Source organism: Urocitellus parryii, chromosome 1, assembly GCF_045843805.1.
Source record: "Urocitellus parryii isolate mUroPar1 chromosome 1, mUroPar1.hap1, whole genome shotgun sequence".
Taxonomy (NCBI): domain Eukaryota; kingdom Metazoa; phylum Chordata; class Mammalia; order Rodentia; family Sciuridae; genus Urocitellus; species Urocitellus parryii.
Window position 1 is genome coordinate 248,864,334 of NC_135531.1, and position 23,531 is coordinate 248,887,864.

The 23,531-nt window shown below is 36.2% G+C and overlaps 1 protein-coding gene across 6 annotated transcripts in view; it reads right to left on the reverse strand.

Moving 5' to 3' along the window:
* Positions 1-3,363: 3,363 nt before the first annotated feature.
* The window catches only part of Ftcdnl1 (formiminotransferase cyclodeaminase N-terminal like), a 34,829-nt gene continuing 14,661 nt past the window's right edge, over positions 3,364-23,531 (reverse strand). For 5 of the 6 annotated variants that reach the window (XM_026399320.2, XM_026399315.2, XM_026399317.2 and 2 more), the window contains 2 exons: positions 13,163-13,348; positions 3,364-4,358 (listed from right to left, as the gene is read on the reverse strand). In XM_026399320.2, coding sequence (XP_026255105.1) covers positions 3,922-4,358; positions 13,163-13,348 — 623 coding nt within the window. In that variant the 3' untranslated portion in view covers positions 3,364-3,921. The remainder of the gene's footprint in view (positions 4,359-13,162; positions 13,349-23,531) is intronic. The other variant, XM_026399321.2, reaches the window with a different exon arrangement.

Sequence of the window (23,531 nt, forward strand, 5' to 3'; positions counted from 1 at the left end):
AGAGGCCTTCCAGACCTAGGGCTCAGGCCTCTGAGGCACTGCTCAGCTCATGCTGGGGTTTCTGAGGATCATGACGAAGCCAATTCTGAAAGTGTCAGAAAAAAAACAAAAAAAAAAGTTGGAGCCTGGAACCAAGAGCTACCATCAGGGTGAAGAACTACTGCTGAGTTGGGGCTGTCATAAAGAGACAGTAACAGCAAAAAGCAAGCCCCCTTCCCTTCTCCAGCCTGCAGCCTTCCCTGTCTGGCACCCCACATATAAGAGCCGAGCAGAAAACTAGTTGGCTAAGAAAAAATGTGGTTTGCAGAGTGCCAGCATCAGAAAGCCGAGTATGGAAGAGTGGGTGCAGAGCCGAGAGACAATAGGTTGAACATACACACGAAAATTGCAGAAAGAGAAATCTGTCCCGTGTTTAGGTCTGTTTCTCACATCTTAACTTATACTAAGCTGATTTGTCTCAAAACATTACAACTAGGGACAAAGAAAGTTGGCAGAATAATCCAAAGACAGTCTGAGTTCCACCCCAGCCATGCTCACTGGGACATTTGCTTACATTTTCAAGAAGCATTCTAAGAGATTGCTGTTATGTCCTAATTGTTCTTACCTACAAAAAATGGGCTCCTTGGAAGCCATGTGCAGCTTGCTTAAAACAATAAGCTTTTCTAACCCCCAAGCACAACATACTCTGGGAGCATGGTCTGGATGCTTATCAAACAAGTTCCTGGGCCATTCTCTGAAGTCTCTGGGCAAGTACAAACAACAGAGTCAAATAAATGCCTTTAAAAGCAAGGCAGTGGAGCACGTACCCTGTCAGTGAGATCCTCATATTCCCACAGAGTAAACAGTAACATGAGAATATTTATATGAAACAAAACTGTCTATCAAGCCTGCTTTGGCTCAGCCAGAGGGAATGATAAATTCCTTGCAGATCTCTCATAGAGTGGTCCTTTGTTGACCACGGACGCCACTTCCAAGACAGTACAAACCAATTACAGAGCAAGGCTTTTCATTATGTCAGGGAATGAAAATATTACCCCCCATTTTGTTTTATTTCACAGTTATATTTTACTTACCCCTCACCCTGGCCTTTTGTTGAAATATTTTAATTTATCATGAGACAAGCCAAATTTAGGTTGAAAACAAATGACACCCCCCCACCCACCCACACACACGCAAACAAACCTTATCCCCCTCATAGTCTAGCTTCTTGCTTTCTTTCTCCTTCTTTAAAAAAAAAAAAAAATTCAAAGCTAAAGTTTAAAGTTGGGTAGAACAAAAACACTGAAGAGTTGATTCAAGATAAATTTTATTTGTCCACATGGATGTGGGCCTATCCACAACTGGCACAAGTCATGGGCAAAGTCAGCTGGCAGAGCTAGAGGTGAAACCAGCTGTGAAGCCACACACCATACAATGTCCACTCTGTGGCAAAATTAATTTTTAAAAGTACTGAAGAAACATGTGTACAAATCTGGTTTGTTTCCAAAGAGGCCAATCTGAGGTAAGGTTGACATGAGTCAGGGTAGAGGTTTGCTCACTTGGTCAGGTTTCCTTAATCTGATGGGATAATCCTTCCTGGTTACCGCAGATCCCGCCCAGCTAATTCTGCCAGTTCATGCACAGCAAGAGCTGATGATGCCATGTCCATCCATGGGAAAACCTCAGCAATCTACAGCTGGTTCAGACTTCCTGGAGTACCATGATGGAAGGATGGGGAATCAGAAGATGAATGAGACAAGAAGTGTGATTGTGCTGGATTTGAAAATTATAATAAAAGAGTAAACTATTGTTTTTAAGTAGTTGGATCAAAGGCCAAATTTTATCAACTCTATTTTAAACTAAAACCCAATTTTAAACCAAATTTCGTAAGTTAACAGCGGAATCCATCATAATAGATTCAAAAGAGAAAACAGTGCTCATATATTTGTATACATTAATGAATATTAGAAATTGACTACTTTTTATTTAGAAACTGTGGATTCAGTGAAATTACCTTATCAGATGTTTGTCTTTTGTTTTTCTTAACTTTTTTGAAATACATGCTTTTTTTTCTTTTTTAACTATGATAATTATATATAATATAAATTTTATCATTTTGATCATTCTTAAATATGTAATTCAGTGTAAGTATATCCATATTGTTGTGCAATCACTACCACCATCCATCTCGAAAGATTTTTCATCTTTTAAAACTGAAACACTATATCTAGTAAATAAATGTGTGGCTACACATAGGTCTCAACCAAAGCCAGCAGTCTGGAACACAGAGAAAAGAACCTGGAGAGCTTAACCTTGGTAAATGGAAAATTAATCCACCTCTCTTACAACCCCAAAAGAATCAATGGCATCTTATGCTTTTATCCCCTCTCTGCCATTCAATACAGATGCCCCCAAACTGAAGAAAAGTTCTAGAATGTATTAGCAAAGACTACTACTAATAAGTTTCATTTTTATGTTATAGTTTACAAATGTTTATTGCCCCCAACACAGCTCTTAGTGCAGAAATTAGTTTCCCTGTTTAATAAATAATGAAACTGTGGCTATGTAGGGGATAAGAATAAGGACCAGAACCAAGCCCACCAACCCATTCCATTGTTCAGTGCTCGTTCTGCTGGGTCACGTGGCTTCTGTCAAAGCAAGGAGGAATGAGGGCTTATCATTTCTCTGTCATGACCCATCAGATCTCAATGGACAGCATTTTCCTTCTGCACCAGAGCAACTAATATTCCTTAAATATGAAAAATACACCTAGTCCATCATTTTTATCTGTGTTGTAATTGTATAGAAAAGAAGATACTCACAAAATCACAATTCTGTAACAGGGTAAATGAAATCAGACTCAAATGTAAGTTAAAAAATATTAGATCATCAGATCCTATAAAACATTTGAGTTTGACCTCTTTTTAATCCCTTAAAATAGACTTGTATGTTGTGCTCTTTTTAGAGAAGTTCATTATTAGTTTTGCTAAAGAGAATTAGTAGAAAAATTAATTTCTCTGAGATTTAAGAATAGAGCATTTATACTAAAATGTTTCAAATACTAAGGATTTATGTAAAACTGTTGGAATCAACAAGTAGCTTCTTTTACTTCACAAAATAACATGTTTTAGTTTGTTTCAAATAAAATTTCTTCCACTAGTATCTTTCTTTCTGTTTAAAAGTACTCAATTTCTAAACCTTTAGACTTTCCATTTAAATTACAAAAACAATAAACACTTCCTTGAAGTTATGCCCAACACCACCATGCTCTCTCCCTACATAAACAATAAAAACCTGGATAAATCTGGCTTATGGAGTTATCTCTGGGATGAACAATGGGTTGTTCTAAATGTAGCAAGGCCAGAAAGGACAATCATGCTTTGAAAGAAAGATTTTATTTTATAATCGCTCCACTTTTTAATCACTTAGTACTTGATTTTCATAAATGCACATTTAAAAAAATTGATTACTCAAAAAAAAAAAAAAAAAAAGAGTTGAGTACAGAACTTGGGAATACAGAATTCAGGAAAATCAGGCTGGGAGGGTAGGGCACTTGCCTAGCATGCACAAAGCCCTGGGTTCAGTCCCAGCAATTGTAAAACAAATTGTTCAGGAAAACCAAATTGAGTCTATTTTTGTTGTTGTTGTTGTTTCATAAAGGTGGCTCAGCAACTATGGCCACCTTACTCAGGTTATTCAAAATGGCATCGTACTTGACACAGTTGTACTCACAAAGTTTTGATGATGACTAGAAACATCACAGGTGATTATGGATGATCTACAAGCATTTGTTATTGTTGTTGAGGAAATAATGCTTCCAATTTTTCAATTCGCAGATGCAACCAAGTTCTTTGTATCTTCCTCTGACCTTCATTGATCAAAAGTAAATTTTGCAATGATTGATACTTTTCTTTAAGAAATTTCAGTGAAGCCTTAGATTGATCACATGAAAACACCTTCCCGAATCTTCCAGAATTCCCCAATATTTTCCTTTATAGCGTATTCAGCACAGTTCTTGCACTCCAGGGGTGTAAATCCAACTAGTGCTCTTCCTATGGTACCAATTCCCTGATTACTTGCCAACTTTTTAACTTGAGCTTCTATGTAATGTGGAGACACATAAGAAAAACGGTCCCCAAGAACACTATAAGTCACATATTGAGAGCCTTCTGAGGTGTCTGTAGTTTCTTGGTTTTCAAAACTCTCTACGTTGCAAGCTATCTCAATTTTCCCTTCATGGGGAAAAGCCATTGCTTGGACACCCTTCAATCCATGTGCACTGGAGCCTCGAATGGCATGAGCAATCTCTCTTCCCACAGACAAGTCTTGAGAATCTATAGTAACATTGCAGTTCATCACGTATGGGCTGGCACCAATACCTAAATCATTAGAAAAGCATCTTAATAGAGCAGAACAAAGGTCTCACCTCAAAGATTCAATTCTTCAGTCAATTTTAATCAAAGGAGTGTACTTTACTTGGTTTCATTTTAAAAGAATACAAATATTCCTCATTTTAAACTCCAGGATTTTCCAAAAGTCTTTTTTGAAATAATAGGCATTTGAGCTACAAGCAGAAAATTTTATCTACTCTAAAGTAGCAGAGGGATGTTTAATTCCAGAAGAAGTAAAAAGAGTCCAGGCTTTCTAAAATAACAACAGAGAACAGAAAGCACAGTTATGAATTCAGTATCATCAGCTATATCAGGCCTTGGCTTTCACTCATCTCCAGAGATTGGAACTCAGTGTCACTCCTATGGATCTCAGAGACAGCAGTAAACCATACCTCTGTAACGTGCCACTTTCTTCCCAAATGCCTGCCATCATGGATTAAAATGAACCTCCACACCAAATCTTGATTAGGAAAAGAGACAACTGAGAAGCAACTAATGGCCTCAGGATTGGGAAGGGCAAATGGACTCTGGTGTCTCAGATGATGTGAGTTTGGAAGGGTTTAGAGTGCCAAAGACATGCTCATGCCCTTTTGCACAAACTGTTGCAGGCAACTCTTTCTTCCATCCCCAGCTTCTTAAGAGACTGGGGCTGTCACTGCCAGCCAAAGCCCTGTTACTCTAGAGCTCAGGGGCAAATGCACTGCTTTTCCCTGCCTCAGGGATGGTGTAGCTCACATTACATAAATAGCTCTCCTCTAATTATAGTTTACATTATAAGATGGACAACTTGGTTAAATTAGCATTGGTATAAAAAGCTTAGGTTTGCAGTTTCCTCAATTTGGGGGAACCTTACATTTCTAAAAGCAACGTTGACTACGGATTGATGGGGATAAAAAGCTGACCTCATCTTCAGCATATGACAATTCCTTAGCTACTATTTCAACATTATTTTACTGATATTGCTTTTTCTTGCTACTTTCAAACTTATTGCTTATTATTTCAATATCCATCAGAGAAGTGCTTTCTGTATTCACTCTCCCCTAGACCCTGGTGGTTTGGGGGCTTTGTTGCCTAGCCTCGCTGCTTCATACTAATAGACATTTTTCAGAAAATCAGCACACTCATCTTTTTCCCACACATGTACATAATGAAACATTTCGACTCCCAAGGCTGGGCTTCTTTCTACTGGGAATTCTTCAGGAATGAATCAGATTACAGTATTTCCCCATAATGCTAATTTCATAAAAATTAAATTTCCTAACAGTCAATACATCTTTCTCTTACAATCTCATACATCAATCATTTACTCTAAGTATCTTTTAACATTTCACAGAGTACAACTAGAATTTTTTGTTGATGCTACTCATTAATAGAAAACATCCAAACATTGTTTTTCTTTCCTCTACCTCTCAATAGGTAATGTTATAAATAGTGCCATTTCCTAAGATCTGTTACACACACCTCACCTTCTTCTGACTCAGGAAGACATTTTTACCACAGTTCTAACAAACAGGTGCTGCTGAAGAGTATATACACAGGAAAAGTATATACAGAAAAGTATATACATGAGGGGCTGGAGATGTGGCTCAAGTGGTAGTGCACTCGCCTAGCATGCGTGAGGCACTGGGTTCGATTCTCAGCACCACATAAAAATAAAATAAAGATATTGTGTCCACCTAAAACTAAAAAATAAATATTTTTTTAAAAGTATATACACAAAGCATACATATTCAAAATATATCCCTAGTTTATTGTACTTTGCTATTCCATAGCTTTGATAGGCCAAACCAACATTGAGAAATTCACATGTGGCTTGTCAACTTTGGGAAGCAGGTCACTTTCAAAAAATATTCCTTCAGACAGACCCAATAGCCTCATTCCATACTTCTGTGGGCCATTACATCTCTACAGACATGGTATTCTTCCTGTATCCACCCTGAAAATTCCAAGGCATTTTTTTTAACCACTATATGACTAGTAACTGTCCCCTTTTTAGTAGAATTTCCAAAGTGATCATCCCTGATAATAAGGTGAACTCACTGCTCAAGATATATCATTAAAGATAGAACAAGTTTAGATGTTAAGAGGTAAGCACAAAGGTTCCATAAAGAATGCATGTGTACAGTGCCCTAACCTGATTTACCTGAATAAAATAAACTCTATTTTTAAAATTCTTTAAACAGTGTAAACTTCATTATTTCTTAGAGAAATAAAATGAAACATCAGAAATAATTTAGAGGCAAACAAATAACATAGTCATTTTTTTCACATATGCTCTTGATATGTATATTTTAAATTCTATCAAACCTCATCTACATAAGAATTTTATTTGGTTTTATTGCTATATCTCACTCAGGCAGTGAACAGAGACAGTTAGTGAATCTGAGATATTGACCTAATCAGGGTGGCAGTTTTCTCTCCAAGGGGTTATGAGGCCATGACCCATTTTTTTTCCTCAGGAGGGAGGAGGCAGAGGAAGAAAGAAAGAAAAGAAAATGTCTCTTTCTGCCCAAATTCATGCTTTTCCAATTTCCTCCACTTAATCTTTCCAAGTCAAAACCAATATGGTGATCCAATTATACCGAATCAAATTCTGCATTTAAATCCAGCAGTCCCATTGACCTTATTTAAATGCTAAATTTGATTTTTTTATGTTAATTTAAACCTACTAAGAAGGTATTTTAAATGAGAGAGATAATTAATCCCAGCAAATCGTATTTCTAGTTAAATGTCATATAATTAAAGTAATTCCATTTTTTGCTCTAAAATTAGAAACCTGATGTGAAAGTTTGTTTCTCAGTTTGCGGTTTCGCTCCTCTCCTGCCTCCTGCAGATTGGCACTCGGCTGCTCTGGTGGCAGCATGAATCCCCTCACTGCAAGGCTAAAATTCCAATTTTATTCCAATGCAACTGTCACAACGCCCTGAAGCAAGCTAAAACAAGGAAAAGAATCTCTGGTATGGTTTCACTTTCCATGTGTTCTTTAATGAAAAATTTATCATTCTAAATATTGGTGTTTATTCCTAGTTAAATACTTTTTTTTTAATCAAAAAGAAAAAGAAACTGAGATTCAGTTGCTATTATTTCACAGAGAAATATAACAGGCCTGATGTTCTCCTGACAATTCTGTTATTTTCTGGTGTGGAAACACTGTATTTATCATATACTGTATGGCTGGTGATTCAGATATTGTGGAGACCTTATGGTGAACTGATATAGACATAAACCCTTTGTGCCAGATTGTTTAAGCAGGGAAAAAAAAAACTCAAATGCACTTAATTAACATCTGATGTGTAGCTTTTGCAAACACAAATGCAATATTTGTGTTTGAGCACTGACAGTAATGACTGTGAACTATGCTATTAATGTCTGGTTTAAAGATGCTTGTGGTAGGACCACGTCTGGAATAACACAAATAAAAAACTGTATTCAGACAAAACAATAGCAAGGAGCCCACTCAAAAAAATGAAAAAGCAGCACTCAGAAGAAATACATGTATTTTTTCCCCTTAAGATCAAAATTATTCTCAAAAATAGTTCCAGACACTTATCATTCTCAATCAATCAAAGGTGAAAAAATTCTATGTATTTCACTCCATAGAAATGAATTTCAGTTTAGGAGGTCAGAAGTTGCTCACGAATATCTTCAGAAGTCCTATTTATTATATCAAGCCCCTCTTTGGTGGCTAGTATTAACTCATGCACAAGAGGAGGTAATGTTATAGGTACAAATATTTGACAATTTTTGTACCTGAAAAGAGATTATAGATTATAATTTGTAGATTATATCACAGTTTGAGTAAATAGATTCTCTTTGACCAATTCAACTCCCTCATTAATTGCTTTTTTTCCTGAAAACCTGTTGGCAGGTTGCTGGGTATAAAACATGAGGAAGGTTAAAATAAGGTAAAACTCTTGCCTAAATGTGGTATTCACTTTAGAGTAACAAGCAGAACAAGACATTGGACTTGGACCTCAGGCTCAAAAATATAAACAGTTATTACACCAAAGGAATTAGTTATCATTACATATTGGGACTTTAAATTTTTTTTAGAACATGCACTAAAGAAAAACCACAGCTGAAACTGGACATTTGATGACTAAAGCCATAAAACAAACATAATTGCTAAGTCCAATGCCCCCATAGCGGGAAGAATGCAGGACAGTCATCCATGTAGCTGAACCAACAGAAAGGAAAGCTAAGAGAGAACAGTGCAGTACAGGGATGGGAAGAGCTCCCGGTGGATCTGAATTCAAGTTCCACCTTGACAGGACACTGTCCCTGCTCAGCTGTCCTGCAAATGACTACGATGTATTCCTGCTCCAGGAGGAGCTATAAACCTCAATTTTTAGACCTTAAATCTTTCAGAGTCACAATAATTCAGAAAAGTTTTTTACAGAACTGGGTACACATTAACGTCATATAATGAAGCCAGACCAGATGAGGGGACCCCCAGGTGACCTGCCTGCTCCCCAGTTTTTTGTATGACAATGCCCTTTTGGAATTCACGCAAAATCTAAGTCATCATGTGTCCATTGTAGACTAAACACTTAGTTGCATACTGAGACCTTCATTTCCATTATCCCAAACAGATTTCTGGTAAAAAAAAAAAAAAAAATTCAAAAAATAATAAAAATAGTCTTCTTAAAATTAGACTTATTTTAAAATTAAGAATTATTTTCAAAGACCAGGAGAATGTTTGGTGTGGTGCAAATTGGATTTTTCAATGTCCAGGAAAGTGCCTGATGATGCATTTATTATTTATAGCAGAAAGAAGTAAGCAAGGGAAGCTTCTCAGTAAGCCATTTAAATAACTAACAGAAACTCCTGGTTCCAAGATGTACCAGTTACCTCCCTCTATGATTCCTGAGGCATCGGACAAAACTACAGTTCAAAGAATTTTCCCTGTATTTCTAAACAGTGATGCCAATCCAGGCCATTCATACAATATATCAGACAGCAATGTTTAAATTATCCCATAAGTGCTTAGGCTTTCTAAATATGTATGTATAAAGTATTTATTTATAGACCTAAAAGTATCAACTATTACTACTTTGCCCTTATTTATGTTCCCCATGAGCTGGCCAACTACAAACTTCTAGAAGGAATTTGGCTGAAAAGATTTTGTGTGTTTGGCACTAACTAAGGGTGTTAACCATCTCTGAGCTCACTTTTTTTTCTCTTCAGGAACTTCAAAACAGAATCCTGTATCCTTATAGATTCTGCTTCCTCTTGGGTACTGTCACTGGCATGTTGACAAATTGTGTTCAGTTGTTAGCATTAGTCATATCTATTAAATTTTTTCAGGAAAATAAAAAAGACAAAAACAATATGTTAAGATTCTTCTGTTTTGGTGAGTGGAATGGAAAAATATGTTGGAAAACACTGATATAACAAAAAAAGGTTAGAAAAATAGATATAAAGCCATTAAATTTTAAAAAATAAGGGGAAAAATGCTATTACTGGCAATGAAATTCATTGAAAAATTTGAATGAATAACACTTCTACCCTACTGAAACAAGAGTTATAAATTCTATTTCAATGGCTATTACTTCAAAAGATGAAAACAATTTACTCCTTTCTAGATAAAATGTTTCTAAGAAAGAATATGTGCAATTAAGGTAACCTAAGATTTTGGCTGAGAGTCTTAAATTCCAATGACTATATGTTTTGGTGGAATATTAGAAATGAATTACTCCTTCTCAGAGCATTTTATTTTTCTGCTATTAGCACCCTCCCTGAGCCTCTTAAAAAAGGGCTGAACGATGGTCAATTCATAATATTCACGTTTCTTCTGCAAACTAATATTTTTACTTTTGGTCAGCATATCTTGGTGAAAAAAGACATCTGGGAAAAGATTTCTGTTACTTTTCCCTTCTTATCACTAATTATATTCAAATCTAATCTGGATAAATGCATTGAAATGTAGCTTGTATAAAATTAACCACTGATAAGCCTTAATAATTATCCTTCAAGGAAAATGATGGCAATAATCAGAAGATTGATTTAAATATGTTATGAAAATAAGCTGGAAAGTTTAGAAATTTAAAAATGTTTTTCTAGTGTATATGTGATATAAATTAAATACATAAACATATGTATTTTACAATACTGAGATCATACTATTTATACCATTTTTTTTATGCTTTGGCCTTGACACGGGCTATTCCCTCTGCCTAACTCTCCTCACATCTCCAATGTGGGCTATTGGCCTCACTCCTTCCAGTCTGTGTTCCATATACTGATTGTACACTGAGGCCTAAATTGGATCACACAATTTAAAATCATAATTTTTCTCACCGAAGAATTTGTAACGCCCTTGTTCTGTTCCTTTTTTTTTCCTTCCTTCTTTCTTTTGGCTTTAGCACTTATTATTTTTTAAAAAACTATACAATTCATTTATTTATTAAGCTGTTTATTTTCTGTCTGTCTCCTTATTCCTCCCCCAACTACTAAGTTCTTAGAGAGCATATGAATTCTATTTTGCTCACTGATGATAATGCCTGGCAGTTTACTGAATATGTATTTGTTGCATCAATTAACTACAAATTCTCTCTATATTAGATTATATTTTCCATGTCTAAAAATTCTTCCAAAACTTAATTCTGGAGAATATGACATAGCTAATCATTCCCAAATAACAAACATTTACATTGTTTCCAGAATTTGCTCTCATAAATAATGCTTCAATAAATACACTGATGCTTAAGTACTGATACCTTTTATTATCTCCTTAGGATTTATCACTAAAACTGGAATTCCTAAGAGGCAATTTTTAGAGTTCTTGGTACGTTTCACAAACTCACTTCCAAAAAGTTTATACCAATTTACACTAGCATTGGCAGAATGAGTGTCTCTAACTACATCATCACCAGTACTAAATATTACCTTTAAAATATCATCTTTAAACATTTTTGTGCCAATTTTGGCATCTTAAAGTTTTAACTTGAGATTTACAGATTTTGATGAAATTCTGTATGTAAATCACAGATATCCATGTGGAATAAAAATAGAGAAAAATCAGAAATCCCCCTGGGTTGTCCATTTCAAATCAAACAATATAAAATAGGTAATGATGGAGTACAGATACTGATTATTCCAACCACAGGTAATCAAAAGATCAGACTGGAAGCAATGTTCACCTTGATTTAAACAATTATATAACACATCTGTTCTTGGGAGATTAAATATGAATAGGGATGATATTAGCATTTGGTCTTAAACTCAGATGTGACATACAGATCAGTTTAAAATTCTTCCCAAAACTTATTCTGACAGCAAAACAAAAATAAGAATTAATATGTATGCTGAACCTAAGGCTAAAACCAGTTCTGTACTCTAACACCAGAATACCTCTTCCAAACTCTTGTCCACTGACTGTAATCCCAGCTCACCTGGCACTGAGCTGACTACATTTGTGGTATAATCCCTTCAGTCTTTAGGAAGGCTCAAATTAGAAACCAGGAAATAGATTTCTGAAAATTTAGTCATAAAACTTACACATCTCCATTTGTGAGACAAATCATGGAAAAATATGTCAAATTGGCAGAGAGCAATCAGTTTCTTCCTTTTTTCTCTAACAAAATACTGAAGAAAAAACATCTATAACAACATTTTTATAAATCTCCACTTTATTGGGTAAGAAAAATAACCCTTTAGTACTACTGTGTTGGGCACTTTACAGACATTATTTCAACTTCTCATATTATAAGGGAGACACTAATACAATGTCCACTTTATAGATGTAGGAATTAAACTTTCTTGAGATTGAGAAACTCTCCAAGGTCACACAGACCAGGATTTGAACTTGGCTTTAAAACCTGTGTATTTCATTGCACAGCTCTAGGTAATCATATATATTATTTATTTAAGAGCAGAATTCTGGGGTTATGTCTATGTGTAAATGATTCTGAAGGCTTTGGCAGAGCTGTGCCATAAGAAATGTGTATCTTATGTTCATCCTCCTGCTCCTGGGGTATTTGGTATTTTAGTAACTGCTAAGGTATTAGCTAACCACCAAAATCTGACCCAACATGGCTTATTTTGTGACATTTAGACAAGATGTTTTAGATGAAAGAATTAAGACTCAAAAGACCCTAGGATAGTGGAGTGCAGGTAACAGGGTCAGGACTTTGCTTTTTCTAAGGTAATCCCTATAGAATGAGGTGGGGGGTGAAGGCCAGAATGTCAAAGGGAGGCAAAAGTTGATAAGATCCAGGGGAAAGAAATACCTTTCTCTCTGGTATTTCTGCTCTCTTGTTCTAGAATCCCACTGTCTAGAAAAGCTTTGCTCCAGGGTGCCGCTAGAACGGACTTGCAGCTGTAAGCACCAACTTGGCCACGCTAGATGCCCAAGTACTGAAATATCTTCCTACCAGCTAGAAGGAACCTTGACCTAAGTCCGCACTCCCTGTATCTCCTGAGGTATCTTCATCACACTGGGGACAAAGATCCACAGTCAGAAGAGATGGGGCCTCTAGGATCCTGACACCAGATTTGCATCCATTCTTAGTCTCAGAGGTCATGTTGCAGGGTTTGCTATATATCTTTGATATCCTCCCTGGGTGCCCCATCAAATATCTGACAAGAGCTTCAGTAAGGCTCACTAGTAAGCTTATGAGTGCCTTGTATGGAGCAGAACTGAAAAAAGATCCTCACCAGGTACAAGGAGAAGCCACTACTATAAGTAACTCTCCTATCACTATAAGGGCCTGACCAAACAAGGGGTCCTCAGGATGCTATTATCATGAATAGAAAACAAAACAGAACAGAGCTAAGACCACACTTAGAACCTGTTAGACCACATCTTCGGGCAGGTGCAGCTCCCAGGTCAGGCTCAAGAGCACTGAAATCCCTCCTTGTGAACCAGCCCAGCTGCTTCCTTCTCTGAACAAGACTGCGCTTCTTAGGCAGGTCTGCTTCACCAAAGAGAAACACACTGCAGCCAGGAACGTGCAAGACCAGGTCCTTAGCGAGGCCTATAGCATGAGAAATATTAACAAAATCAGGCCCAATAAAATAAGAGAAAGTATTTAATTTTTGCTATAGTAGTAAAATGAAATTAACAAAAAAATTATCACTTTAACCACTTCTCAGTGTACACTTCAGTGGCATTAAGTTGTATACTGTCGTGCAGCCCTGACCACTAATACATGGAATTCATACAAACTTAAAAAATCAAAGTTTGAGCATAATTAATTTTCCCTCTACATTAGTCCCATAATAAATGTTTTCCTCTAAGCAAGGAAGCTTGAATTTCTAACCCACCACAAATCTAATTTCACAAAGAAAATGTATCACTTAAATTAACAAAATTAGGGCTTTCAATTTTGAACACTTTTACAATAGTCCCAATTTGTATATGTTATGAGGAGATATAAAAAGTTAAGAGCACAAGAGCTAGATCTTCATTGTCTAATTTGGTAACCCCTGGCTACATATGCTATTTAATTTTAATTTTTGTTAATTGAAGTTAACTAAAATTTAAAATTAGGGGTTTTTAGTTGTACTTGCCACATTTCAAGTGCTCAATAACTGAGGCACATGATCTTTATATGGATCATTAATGTCATCACTGAAAGTGTCATTGGATAGCTCTGGGAAGATACTCTGTAAGGAATTCTAATACATAAACATAATTGGAGGCTATTCCAAAAGAGAGAACATTTTCAATCTTCCTTTACCATTCTTTTAAACATTTGGATTCTCTGTACCTGACTTAATCTTCTTAATGCACAGTGAAGAATTTTTCTCCTGTTGTTTCTAGATTTCTAGGTCCTTCAGAGGACCTGTGCTTACAGCTATCACATCTTTCCAAGGGGCTAATTTCCAAGGGCTTTCCACTGGCAGCAAGTATAGCAAAAGCATATATCTTTCTGTCTGATAATGTAAAATGTAGGTACTTAGGGACTTGGGGTACAGGCCTAGGACAGCAGGAAAGTGGGACTTCTTTATTTGGAGGTACTTCCACAATAAGCACAGGAACCTTCCCAACTACAATTTTAAGATTTGTAATTTGTCCATTTGTTTCTAGTGTTGACTGTCTTGTTGATGGAAGAAATGAAATGTGCATGACACGAAAAAAAAAAAAAAGGTTTTGTACCACTAAAGGCACAAAAAATCTTGGGAAATGTTCTTTAAGTCAGCAGAGACTCCAGCATTGAAAGCCCATGATGTTGTAGACACCATGAAGCTCAAAAAAAAATCTCCTAAATTTATTTTAGCTTAAGTCATTTGAGCTTCTTTAATACCACTTAAGATACTAGAGGGTCACAGGTCCTAGGGGAAGGAATGGGGACAGAAGCCAGGGACACAGTCAACTGAGGTTAAGGAATTACAAAATAATGTTTAAGCACTTAGCTAAATTGTTCCTCAAATCTAGAGTGGCAGTGGGAAGGAGGAGGTAAGAGAAATGGGAGAACATAAGGAGAATTAAAATGTTAAGTCATCTGAACATCTGACCACTATCCAAATGTTTCTGGTCACGTGTATCTGCTCCAACCAAAACTTAAGAATGACTCACACTTTGGCTGCTACAGTAGCCTAAAGCATAAAATATAATGCCTCAGAGTCTCTCCCACTAAATACTCTAACATGTTTTCCGGCTTTGTCCATCCAGGTCAGCACCTTTATCTGGAGCTATAATTCTGGAGTACTGTCTATGTTTATGCCCAGAATATCTGCTAAGGAGTATTCCTGAAGCTTGGCTTCTAAAGGGCAAAGCACTCGGACATATTTGCAGTAGCAACCCCTACCTGTCAGCAACTGGTGGGGATTGGGGTCAGGGGTAGAAGAAATAACATATGCATTTAGGCCAGGATTGAATACCATAGGGTTGAACACCATTGCTGCTCCTTAATAGTTATTAGGATCTTGAACAATTGACTTGACATCTCTGAGTGTGAACTTCTCTGTCTGTAAAATGGAAAAGAAAAATAGCCCCCTCTGAAGCACTAAAACATTATCTAGAATTTTGTCAATTAAAAGATAAAATAAATGTTTATCCTGCTTTTCCTGTATGAATAGTATTTCAAAGAAGTCAGAGGGCCCAAATTGATGAGAAAAAAAATTTAAATATTTTTTAAAACCCAAGGAATAAATATAGAAGTAATGATAGAATCAGAAAACCAGCATTTTGCAAACCCAAAGAGTCAAATTGCTTTAGCTAAAGATTAGCAGTGGGTAAAAATCTCCTGAAAAGTCCATTAGGAACTTTACAATGGCAGACAAAGGCAATTTTTGTTTGCATCACCAGAAGTGATATAATCAGACATGGTAGCCTAGAGATAGGATGCAGTATGAAGCACACAGCCTACCTTTGAAGAATTCTTGCCCAAAATATTAAACTTCAGACCAATCAAGTCTCTAAAGCTAACCTATATACAGGAAATGTGAAGGATGAAATTAAATTAAATTACACTTAACATTTAAATACACTACAAAGAATCAGACAGAACTAGAATGTGAAAATTTTATAGGACAACTGAGAGAGAAAAAACTGGAAAGAGATTGGTCTTAGATTAGGAGATTTAGAGACAAAACGATCAATGTGATGTGTGAACCACATTAGATCCAGAATCAAGTAAACCCACCACAGAATGATGTTTGCCTAGATTATATACTGGGTGTTTGAAGGTATTAAAGAATTATAATTTTCTTGAATGTGATAATGATACTGTGATTATATAAGAAAATATTTATATTGCAAAGAATATGAATTATGTAGGGAGTAAAAAACATGATCCTTAGAATTTGCTTTAAAAATATTTAATAAAACCAAAGGAGAAAAAAAGAGGAAGATTAAAGGAGTGGAAAAAATGATGAAAAATAAGAAAAAAGAAACAGGTCTTTGAATGGATAGAGAGACTAAGGCTGGATGATTTCAGAAAGGCATCTAGCTCAATGCCTGATCCACAGCAGTCAATCAGTAAACACTAGCTTCCTTTTCATTCTTCAAAGTACACCCCTGTTCTGGACTGTGAATTGTGAAAACCTAGACTGGCATATTCCTATTTTCCAAAAATACCCAGATATTTTAACAACACCCCTCTTCCATGATCTTTTCTACATAATTCACTGTTTTCTAATGAAGCAAGAACATGATATATTTCATTATTCTCCTTACCATAAAGAAACAACCAGGGCTAAAATGATATTTAGGCAGTATAATAAACTCTTCACACCCAAGGAAATAAATAACATTTGTGTTCCTAATGATTTCAACCTTGAGGGCCTACAGCAGGTAGATATTTGGAATTTTGAAAAGCAAAGTTAGACAGATTGCATTTCAAAGAAACATATTTATTCAGATGATTGTTTATTACCAAGTTATTTTATTTGTGGTATACATTGTATATTCAAAACAACTAGTTTTAATTTTATCATGTGGTTTTCTCAATGTGCCTATGTACAAATTATACCTTTTGTAATTTCAAATATCCACATCATACAAATCAAATTGCCTCCTTAAAGAAGATAAAAATTGTAACTACTTCAAGGTCAAGTCTGTGGGAAACCCAGTCTCCTCAGCCTTTAGGTAAGTGGTGGTATTATTCCAAGCAACAGTTCTGTGCACCTCTGCTGAAAATCCACTGATGATTGTAGCTCTCTAAGCTGTTCATCCCACCTCCTCCTGCAGCAGAATCAGATGTTTCCAAGCAGGGATTCCAGAACTAATCCCCACTTCATATCTATGCTCTCATCCCACTGGAATTCATTTCTTCCCCTTAGGAGTTCATGTGATATCTTAGAGCTCTTATTAATTTTTATCAATAGCAACCCATCTAATCTGCTTATATTACATAGTTAATTGTGGGATTTTGCTTCCAGTTCTAAGTTCCACACTCCCTGAAGAAAATAGCTATAATTTCTCACTAACCATTTGTTAAACCAAATAAACTGCCTTTGATTCCAGAGCAGACAGAAATGAGAATAAAAGGTCATTATGGTAATGAACGAAAACTGAGTACACATATCCTAGTTAGAAACTATGACACCAACTTTCCACCATTGTGTTCCCATTGATGTGCTGCTCAGTGGTCTGATCTGCAGCAGTCAAAGCTACTTGTACCTGGGATACTGGAGCCACTTGGTCTTGTCAGACAGGGGATACTTTTGAATCTCTTGTTCAGAAGGAATATAATGCCAACAGATAGTCTAGAACTATGCAAAACAAAACTGCAGCTTCCTAAATTGCTTGGTATTAAAAGACTAATTTTATGAGTTTCTCTTCCATTTTTAACAAGTTTTTCCCACCACTTAGTAGTTCTAATCTTTCCATTTTCTCTGGTTGTATTTTGAAATGGCTGATTTGATGACAATACTCTCCCCCCATATATATACCTTCATGATTGGTTGGCCTTACAGACTGAAAAAAAAATGATTTTTGAACATTTCTATACATGTATATTTAGCACTTTTAATTCTAACTTTAAAGACTAAAAGTCAGTTATATTCCTCTTTGCAAAGAAGAATCAATGCAATGAGATATTTCTCAATCCAATGAGAAGTGTAAGCCTCATATTCTTAATATGAATGTCTTCTAAGTCGATGACAGACATAAGTGGCTGAAATATGCAATCGTAAAAAAAAGACATGAAGACAGTAGTTAAGAATTTGCTTAATTAAATGTACCTGCCTGTCATACTTCAGCAGCACACATTTCATATTGATAGTGGTATTTAATGCTACTCTTTTTCCTTCTGCTTTTGTTTCTTTCAGTAGCACTTTAGTCCTACTGGTATAAAGAGACTTGAAATTTAACTGTTAAACAGAATTGCAATTCAGCAGCTCAAGGAACATAATTTATAAGCTTAGTCTTCGCTTAGTCTTTGAACATTCTTGATACCAGCCAAAATGCACAACTTTGAAAGAAACCTCAAGTCTGTCACTCGCTTTCTCTAGGAATAAATCTCTTTCCTCTGATCTGATGCATGAATATGTGGTTTGTCATTATTATTCTTAAACAGAACTCCAGTGATCCTCGAAAAAAGTATCAAATCTTCATAAGCACATAAGAGTATTTTCCAACCTCTTGCACCTCAGACTCAAATCAAGTAGAGGGGAAAAAAAAAAGCACAAAATCTAAAAATTAAACTGGGTGCTAGACTTGAAATCTTCTAAGCATCCTCTAGTTTTAGTATAGCTCTCTTAATATAGCCAAGTTTTTTGTTTAGTTGATTTTTTATTTATGTATTTTTTAATGAGAAGGGGGGAAAATTCTCTTTCAGAAGTGATAAAAAATCTCTCAGATGGTAAAACAGATAGCCCTAAAAAGTTTTTGCCTAAATCCATACACATACCTAAAATAAAACTGGCCGATTAATCTAGCTATAGTAGTTTTAAAAGAGTGGCATTTGAAAATACAGTATAGCAGTGATGCTACACTGTCTAATTAAGTGCAGACTAGGAAAAATTATTCTTAGTTTAGTCTATGGAAGGGGGTGGTGAAAATTTCTCTCTTTGCAATTCAAAATTATTTTAAAGATAGAACATTTCTTTTCCAATGTCTTCATTAAACAGAGCTGTTAAGAATTGTCTCCCAACCATCCCCAAAGACTACAAAGCTAACCAGTATTCACCCCATATGCTCGGCTTTGAAGTGTGAAGCTGTGACCATCCCACTAGACTTTTACACCACCATCAAAGCCATCTCATTACGCCCAGTGCTGAGAGTTAAAGCGCGGGGCCGTACCCGCTCCAACACAAACACTGCATTAACAAAGCAACCACAATATTCCTCCCCCACATCGCTAGAACTTGAAGAAATTTTTACCATATGTACACATGCACAAGATACAAAAATTTATTGTGCTAGAACATCACTGAGAAGTACATTAAACATGCTGACTAGAACTGGATGTTATTCTAAAGGACTGGAAAAATATAAAATGCAGCTGATCTTTACGATGAAAGAGCAGAAACATTAGGCTGAAATATGAGATCAAGTGCAATTCCTAAATTGCATTTCGACTGACACATTCTGTTGCCTGTTCTTTCTTGAAGTAGCAGAAAATCACTTAAGGGGGAAGCAGAACTCTATTGCACATCACTGGATGCTACTGTTTACTTTGTCATGAATCATTTCAAAAAGACAAATGAGGTTAGATATAATGATGTACTGATAGCAACATTTATGATTCAAAATGCTTGCATCTCTGAATTGTCCATTTATTATTGGCATGGCCGTAAAAAATAAAATGCAAAGAAAAAAATGTATCATCTATTATAGTAATGAGGTCAGGATAAGCACTTGATTGATCTTCATGTTAAAAAATATTTTTAAATGTTTAAATCTGCCAATTTCATTCCTTTGTATCTGCTCTAGCAAAAGTCTTGCATTTATGCACAAGAGGCTATTCATGTATATTCATTGCTGCATTATTGGTACCAGGAAAAATGGGAAACAATCTGAATGTTCACAATCAAGAAAATAGGTAAATGTGATATATTCATACTATGATAACTATACAGCAGTTAAAAGGAATGAGCTAGATCTATATGTAATTCTATGGATAGATTTCCAAGATTCTTACTGAATGAAAAATGTATAGTCTGATACCATTTGTAATACAAATATACACAAGCAATTCTATGTTGGATTTACGGGTATATGGTAAGCCCTCCATATTGAAAATATATTCTGTATCTGCAGTTTCAACCAACCATGGATCAAAAACTGCATCTGTATTGAACATACACAAACTTTTCTCCTTGTCATTCCCTAAACAATACAATAACTATTTACATAGCATTTGTTTTGTACTTGGTGCTATAAGTAATCTAGAGATAAACTGAAATATGTAGGAGGATGTCCATCGGTTATATGCAAATACTATGCCCTGTTATATAACAGAAGAGAGCATATGCAGATTTTGTTATCTACAAGGGGTTCTGGAACCAATCCCCAGTAGATAATAAGCGACAATTGTACATAGATAAGCCAGTAAAAGCCTGGGGAAAATTCTAGATTGAGGGATACTATACTTACACTATAACTTGGCAAGTGCTGATTCAGGAAACTAGGAATGAGAGTGGTGATCAGAGGTGAATTCGAATGAAAAACTGGGAACTACCCTCTCTCTACATTATAAAGAGAAGAATTATGTGTCCCAACTCCTAACATCCAATATACTTTCATGGAGATATTGATATAGATAAAGGTATTCATAAAAGTAAATGGTATATTAAGACTTTGGAGCATATTTTATATATATATATATATATATATATATACACATACACATACACATACATATACACATATGTATGTATATATATATGTTTATATATGTATATACATATATACATACACAGTATTTTTCTAGGAAGCTTATTATTTCTTTATAGGACATAATGCTGATGTTTTTACTACTTTCTGGTATAGTATCATTTATTTAGAGAATGGCATTTTCCTGAATGACTTATTTAATTTATACTGTACTCAGTAACTTATTTTAATTTGTTCTATGGTCTAATTATTTCATGTACAGATTTCATGGCCCCTGCTTTGTTGTGGGAGGATATTCTATTATACTTCTCTGAGTCACAAAAGCATTTCCTATGGGAAACAGAAGCATAACAAGCACTCCGATACTGTGTGGATATTCACAAACACCTCTCCATTTATCTTCTCTGAGATAGATGCTGAATATCATTTTGCAAATAAGAACTGATATGGGATAAGCTATTTGCTACAAAACTCAGAATTTTAAAGCTGAAAGCACTCTGGACACCTCCTGCTCAAGTGGGTTTTAACATCTTGACTTGTAATCTCTTTTCTCAAAATGAACCTTATTTGGAATATTGATACATAAAACAGACAGGGATCCCCCCCACCAGTCTTTATGGTGAAAGGGAATAGGTTGGGCCCCAACTGTTCAGCACTCCTCTCCATAGGCCATACAGGATCACTGAAAATAATGATAGAGTACCACAGAGGTCTTAAATATAGTCATTTCTTATAACCATTCTCATAGGATCTCATCATTCTCCCATTTTATAGATACAAAAAAATAAAAAAGACTGTAAAAGAGACTAAAAAAATTTCCTAAAGCCAGTTGACAAATAAAGGATTTGAACTCATGTTGTTCACTCCCTAAATTCTTATTTTACCTTCTTACCATTTGGCTTTCCTGTCTAGATACTCAACATGATATCATTGGTTAATTCAGGATGATCAGAAATTTACAGGCAGGTATCCATTTATATATAAGGGGTGGATGGGAATGGTATCAGGCCTGTCACTTCCTAATATTGCTTTCCCCATTAATAATCTCTTGCTTTCTTTGGGGGATTATAGAAAAGCCACCTCAAAGAATAGTTTAGGCGGAACATGGCAGAGCCTTGGGGATGACCAGAACCCTCTCTGATGGAAAACTGTATGCATTCAGCTTGGCATGACTACAAGCATCTTGAGTGGCAACAACCATGAATGTCCCAGAGTAACTCTAGTTAGTGTTTTCCTGCACAATTTCCCTGCACACTATAAATTGACAAAACTATTAGAGTGGTAGGTAGAACTTGACAATCAGACCCTGGCACCAGGAAGGTGCCTGACTCTTTGATATCAGCTTAAAATAAACCAGGCTTGGACGAAGACATGGAATATAGCATCTGCAGATATTGGTATCCACCAAGAGGTTCTGGAACCAATCCCCAGTAGATAATGAGGGACAACTGTACACAGATAAGCAAGTAAAAGCATGGGAAAATTCTTGATTGAAGGATACTATATACTATAACTTGGCAGGGGCCTATTCAGGAAACTAGGGATGAGATGGTGATCAGAGGTAAATTTTAACCTTACTTACAGTACTTAAAATGTTTTAAAAGAATTTAGAAAATTTCAATGCAACTCTAATAAATATACGGTTGTGACTATTCTTTGTTCTGCTGCTGTCTTAATGGAAAACTAACTAATATACGTGCCCCTCCTTCTAACACAAATTGTGGGAATCCACTGGTACTTGCTGCTGTTTAGGACCACACTGTGTTAGTAAGTCCCCCAATAAATGCACTCTGTGCAATCCTAGCTGTGTCTTCCTTGGGTTTAACAGCACCCTGGGGCCAGGTAGTTCTGGAACAAAAACATAGCAGTAATGTATAAACAGCCCTCAACCCAAAGCCTACTGCCTATAGCAAAGAGTTAATTTGACTTTTCCACTCATTCTGCGCTCCCCCAAATAGCAAGCATATGGCTCACATGAGTTTGTTTTCCTTGTGTGTGCTTGGCTCCTAAGCATCTTCCTGGCCAATGCCACTGGCTATAGACAGTAATCACCATCTCTCAGTATTCTCAAACCCAGCTCTACCTCAAGAGTCAAGTCCCGCCCTCTCCCTTCTAGTAGCTCCTCTCCTCTCCACTAATTTTTAGGCAATGCCTATTTCTATGCATTCCACTCTGACCTTTCTTAATATCCCTTGAGAGAAAAATCTTACCCAGAATTGATGTTTACTTATACAAGGAGCCAGTTCAGCTTGTTTTGCTCTCTGTTACAAGTTGAACTGTTTCCCCCCAAATTCATATGTTGAAGTCCCAGCCTCTAGAATCTCAGAATGTGACCTGATTTGGGGATAGGGTAATTGCAGATGTATTTAATTAAGATGAGATCATGCTGGAGTAGGTTGGGCCCCTAACCCAATATGATTGGTGTCCTCATAAAAAAGAGAAATCTGGACACAGATAATATACAGGAAGAATGCCATGTGAACATGAAGCAAGTCATGTACAAGCCAAGATGGAACAGATCCTTCCTCAGCCCTCAGAAGGAACCAATACTTCTTACACCCTGATCTCAGACTCCCAGACTCCAGAACTATGAGACAATAAATTTCTATGAAGTCCCCTAGTCTGGGATACTTTGTTACCTCAGTCCTAGTAACTTAAAACACTAGCCTTTCTCCTCCCAATTTTCATCCCCTGCGGGGGAGTCTGAGAGAGAAACTGGGTATGTATGGGCCTTCCTCCAAAGCTCCTGTGTTAATGCAGGAATACTCAGAGGTGAAATGATTGGACTGCGAGAGCTGTAACCTAATCAATCCATCTTAATTTGAATGGCAGGTTTCAAATTCAGGAAAAGACAAGTGAACTATTTATTATGACCTCTTCTCAAGCCCCACTCCAGTCCTCTAATCTCCCTGGGGGCAGCAAGTGAGAGACCT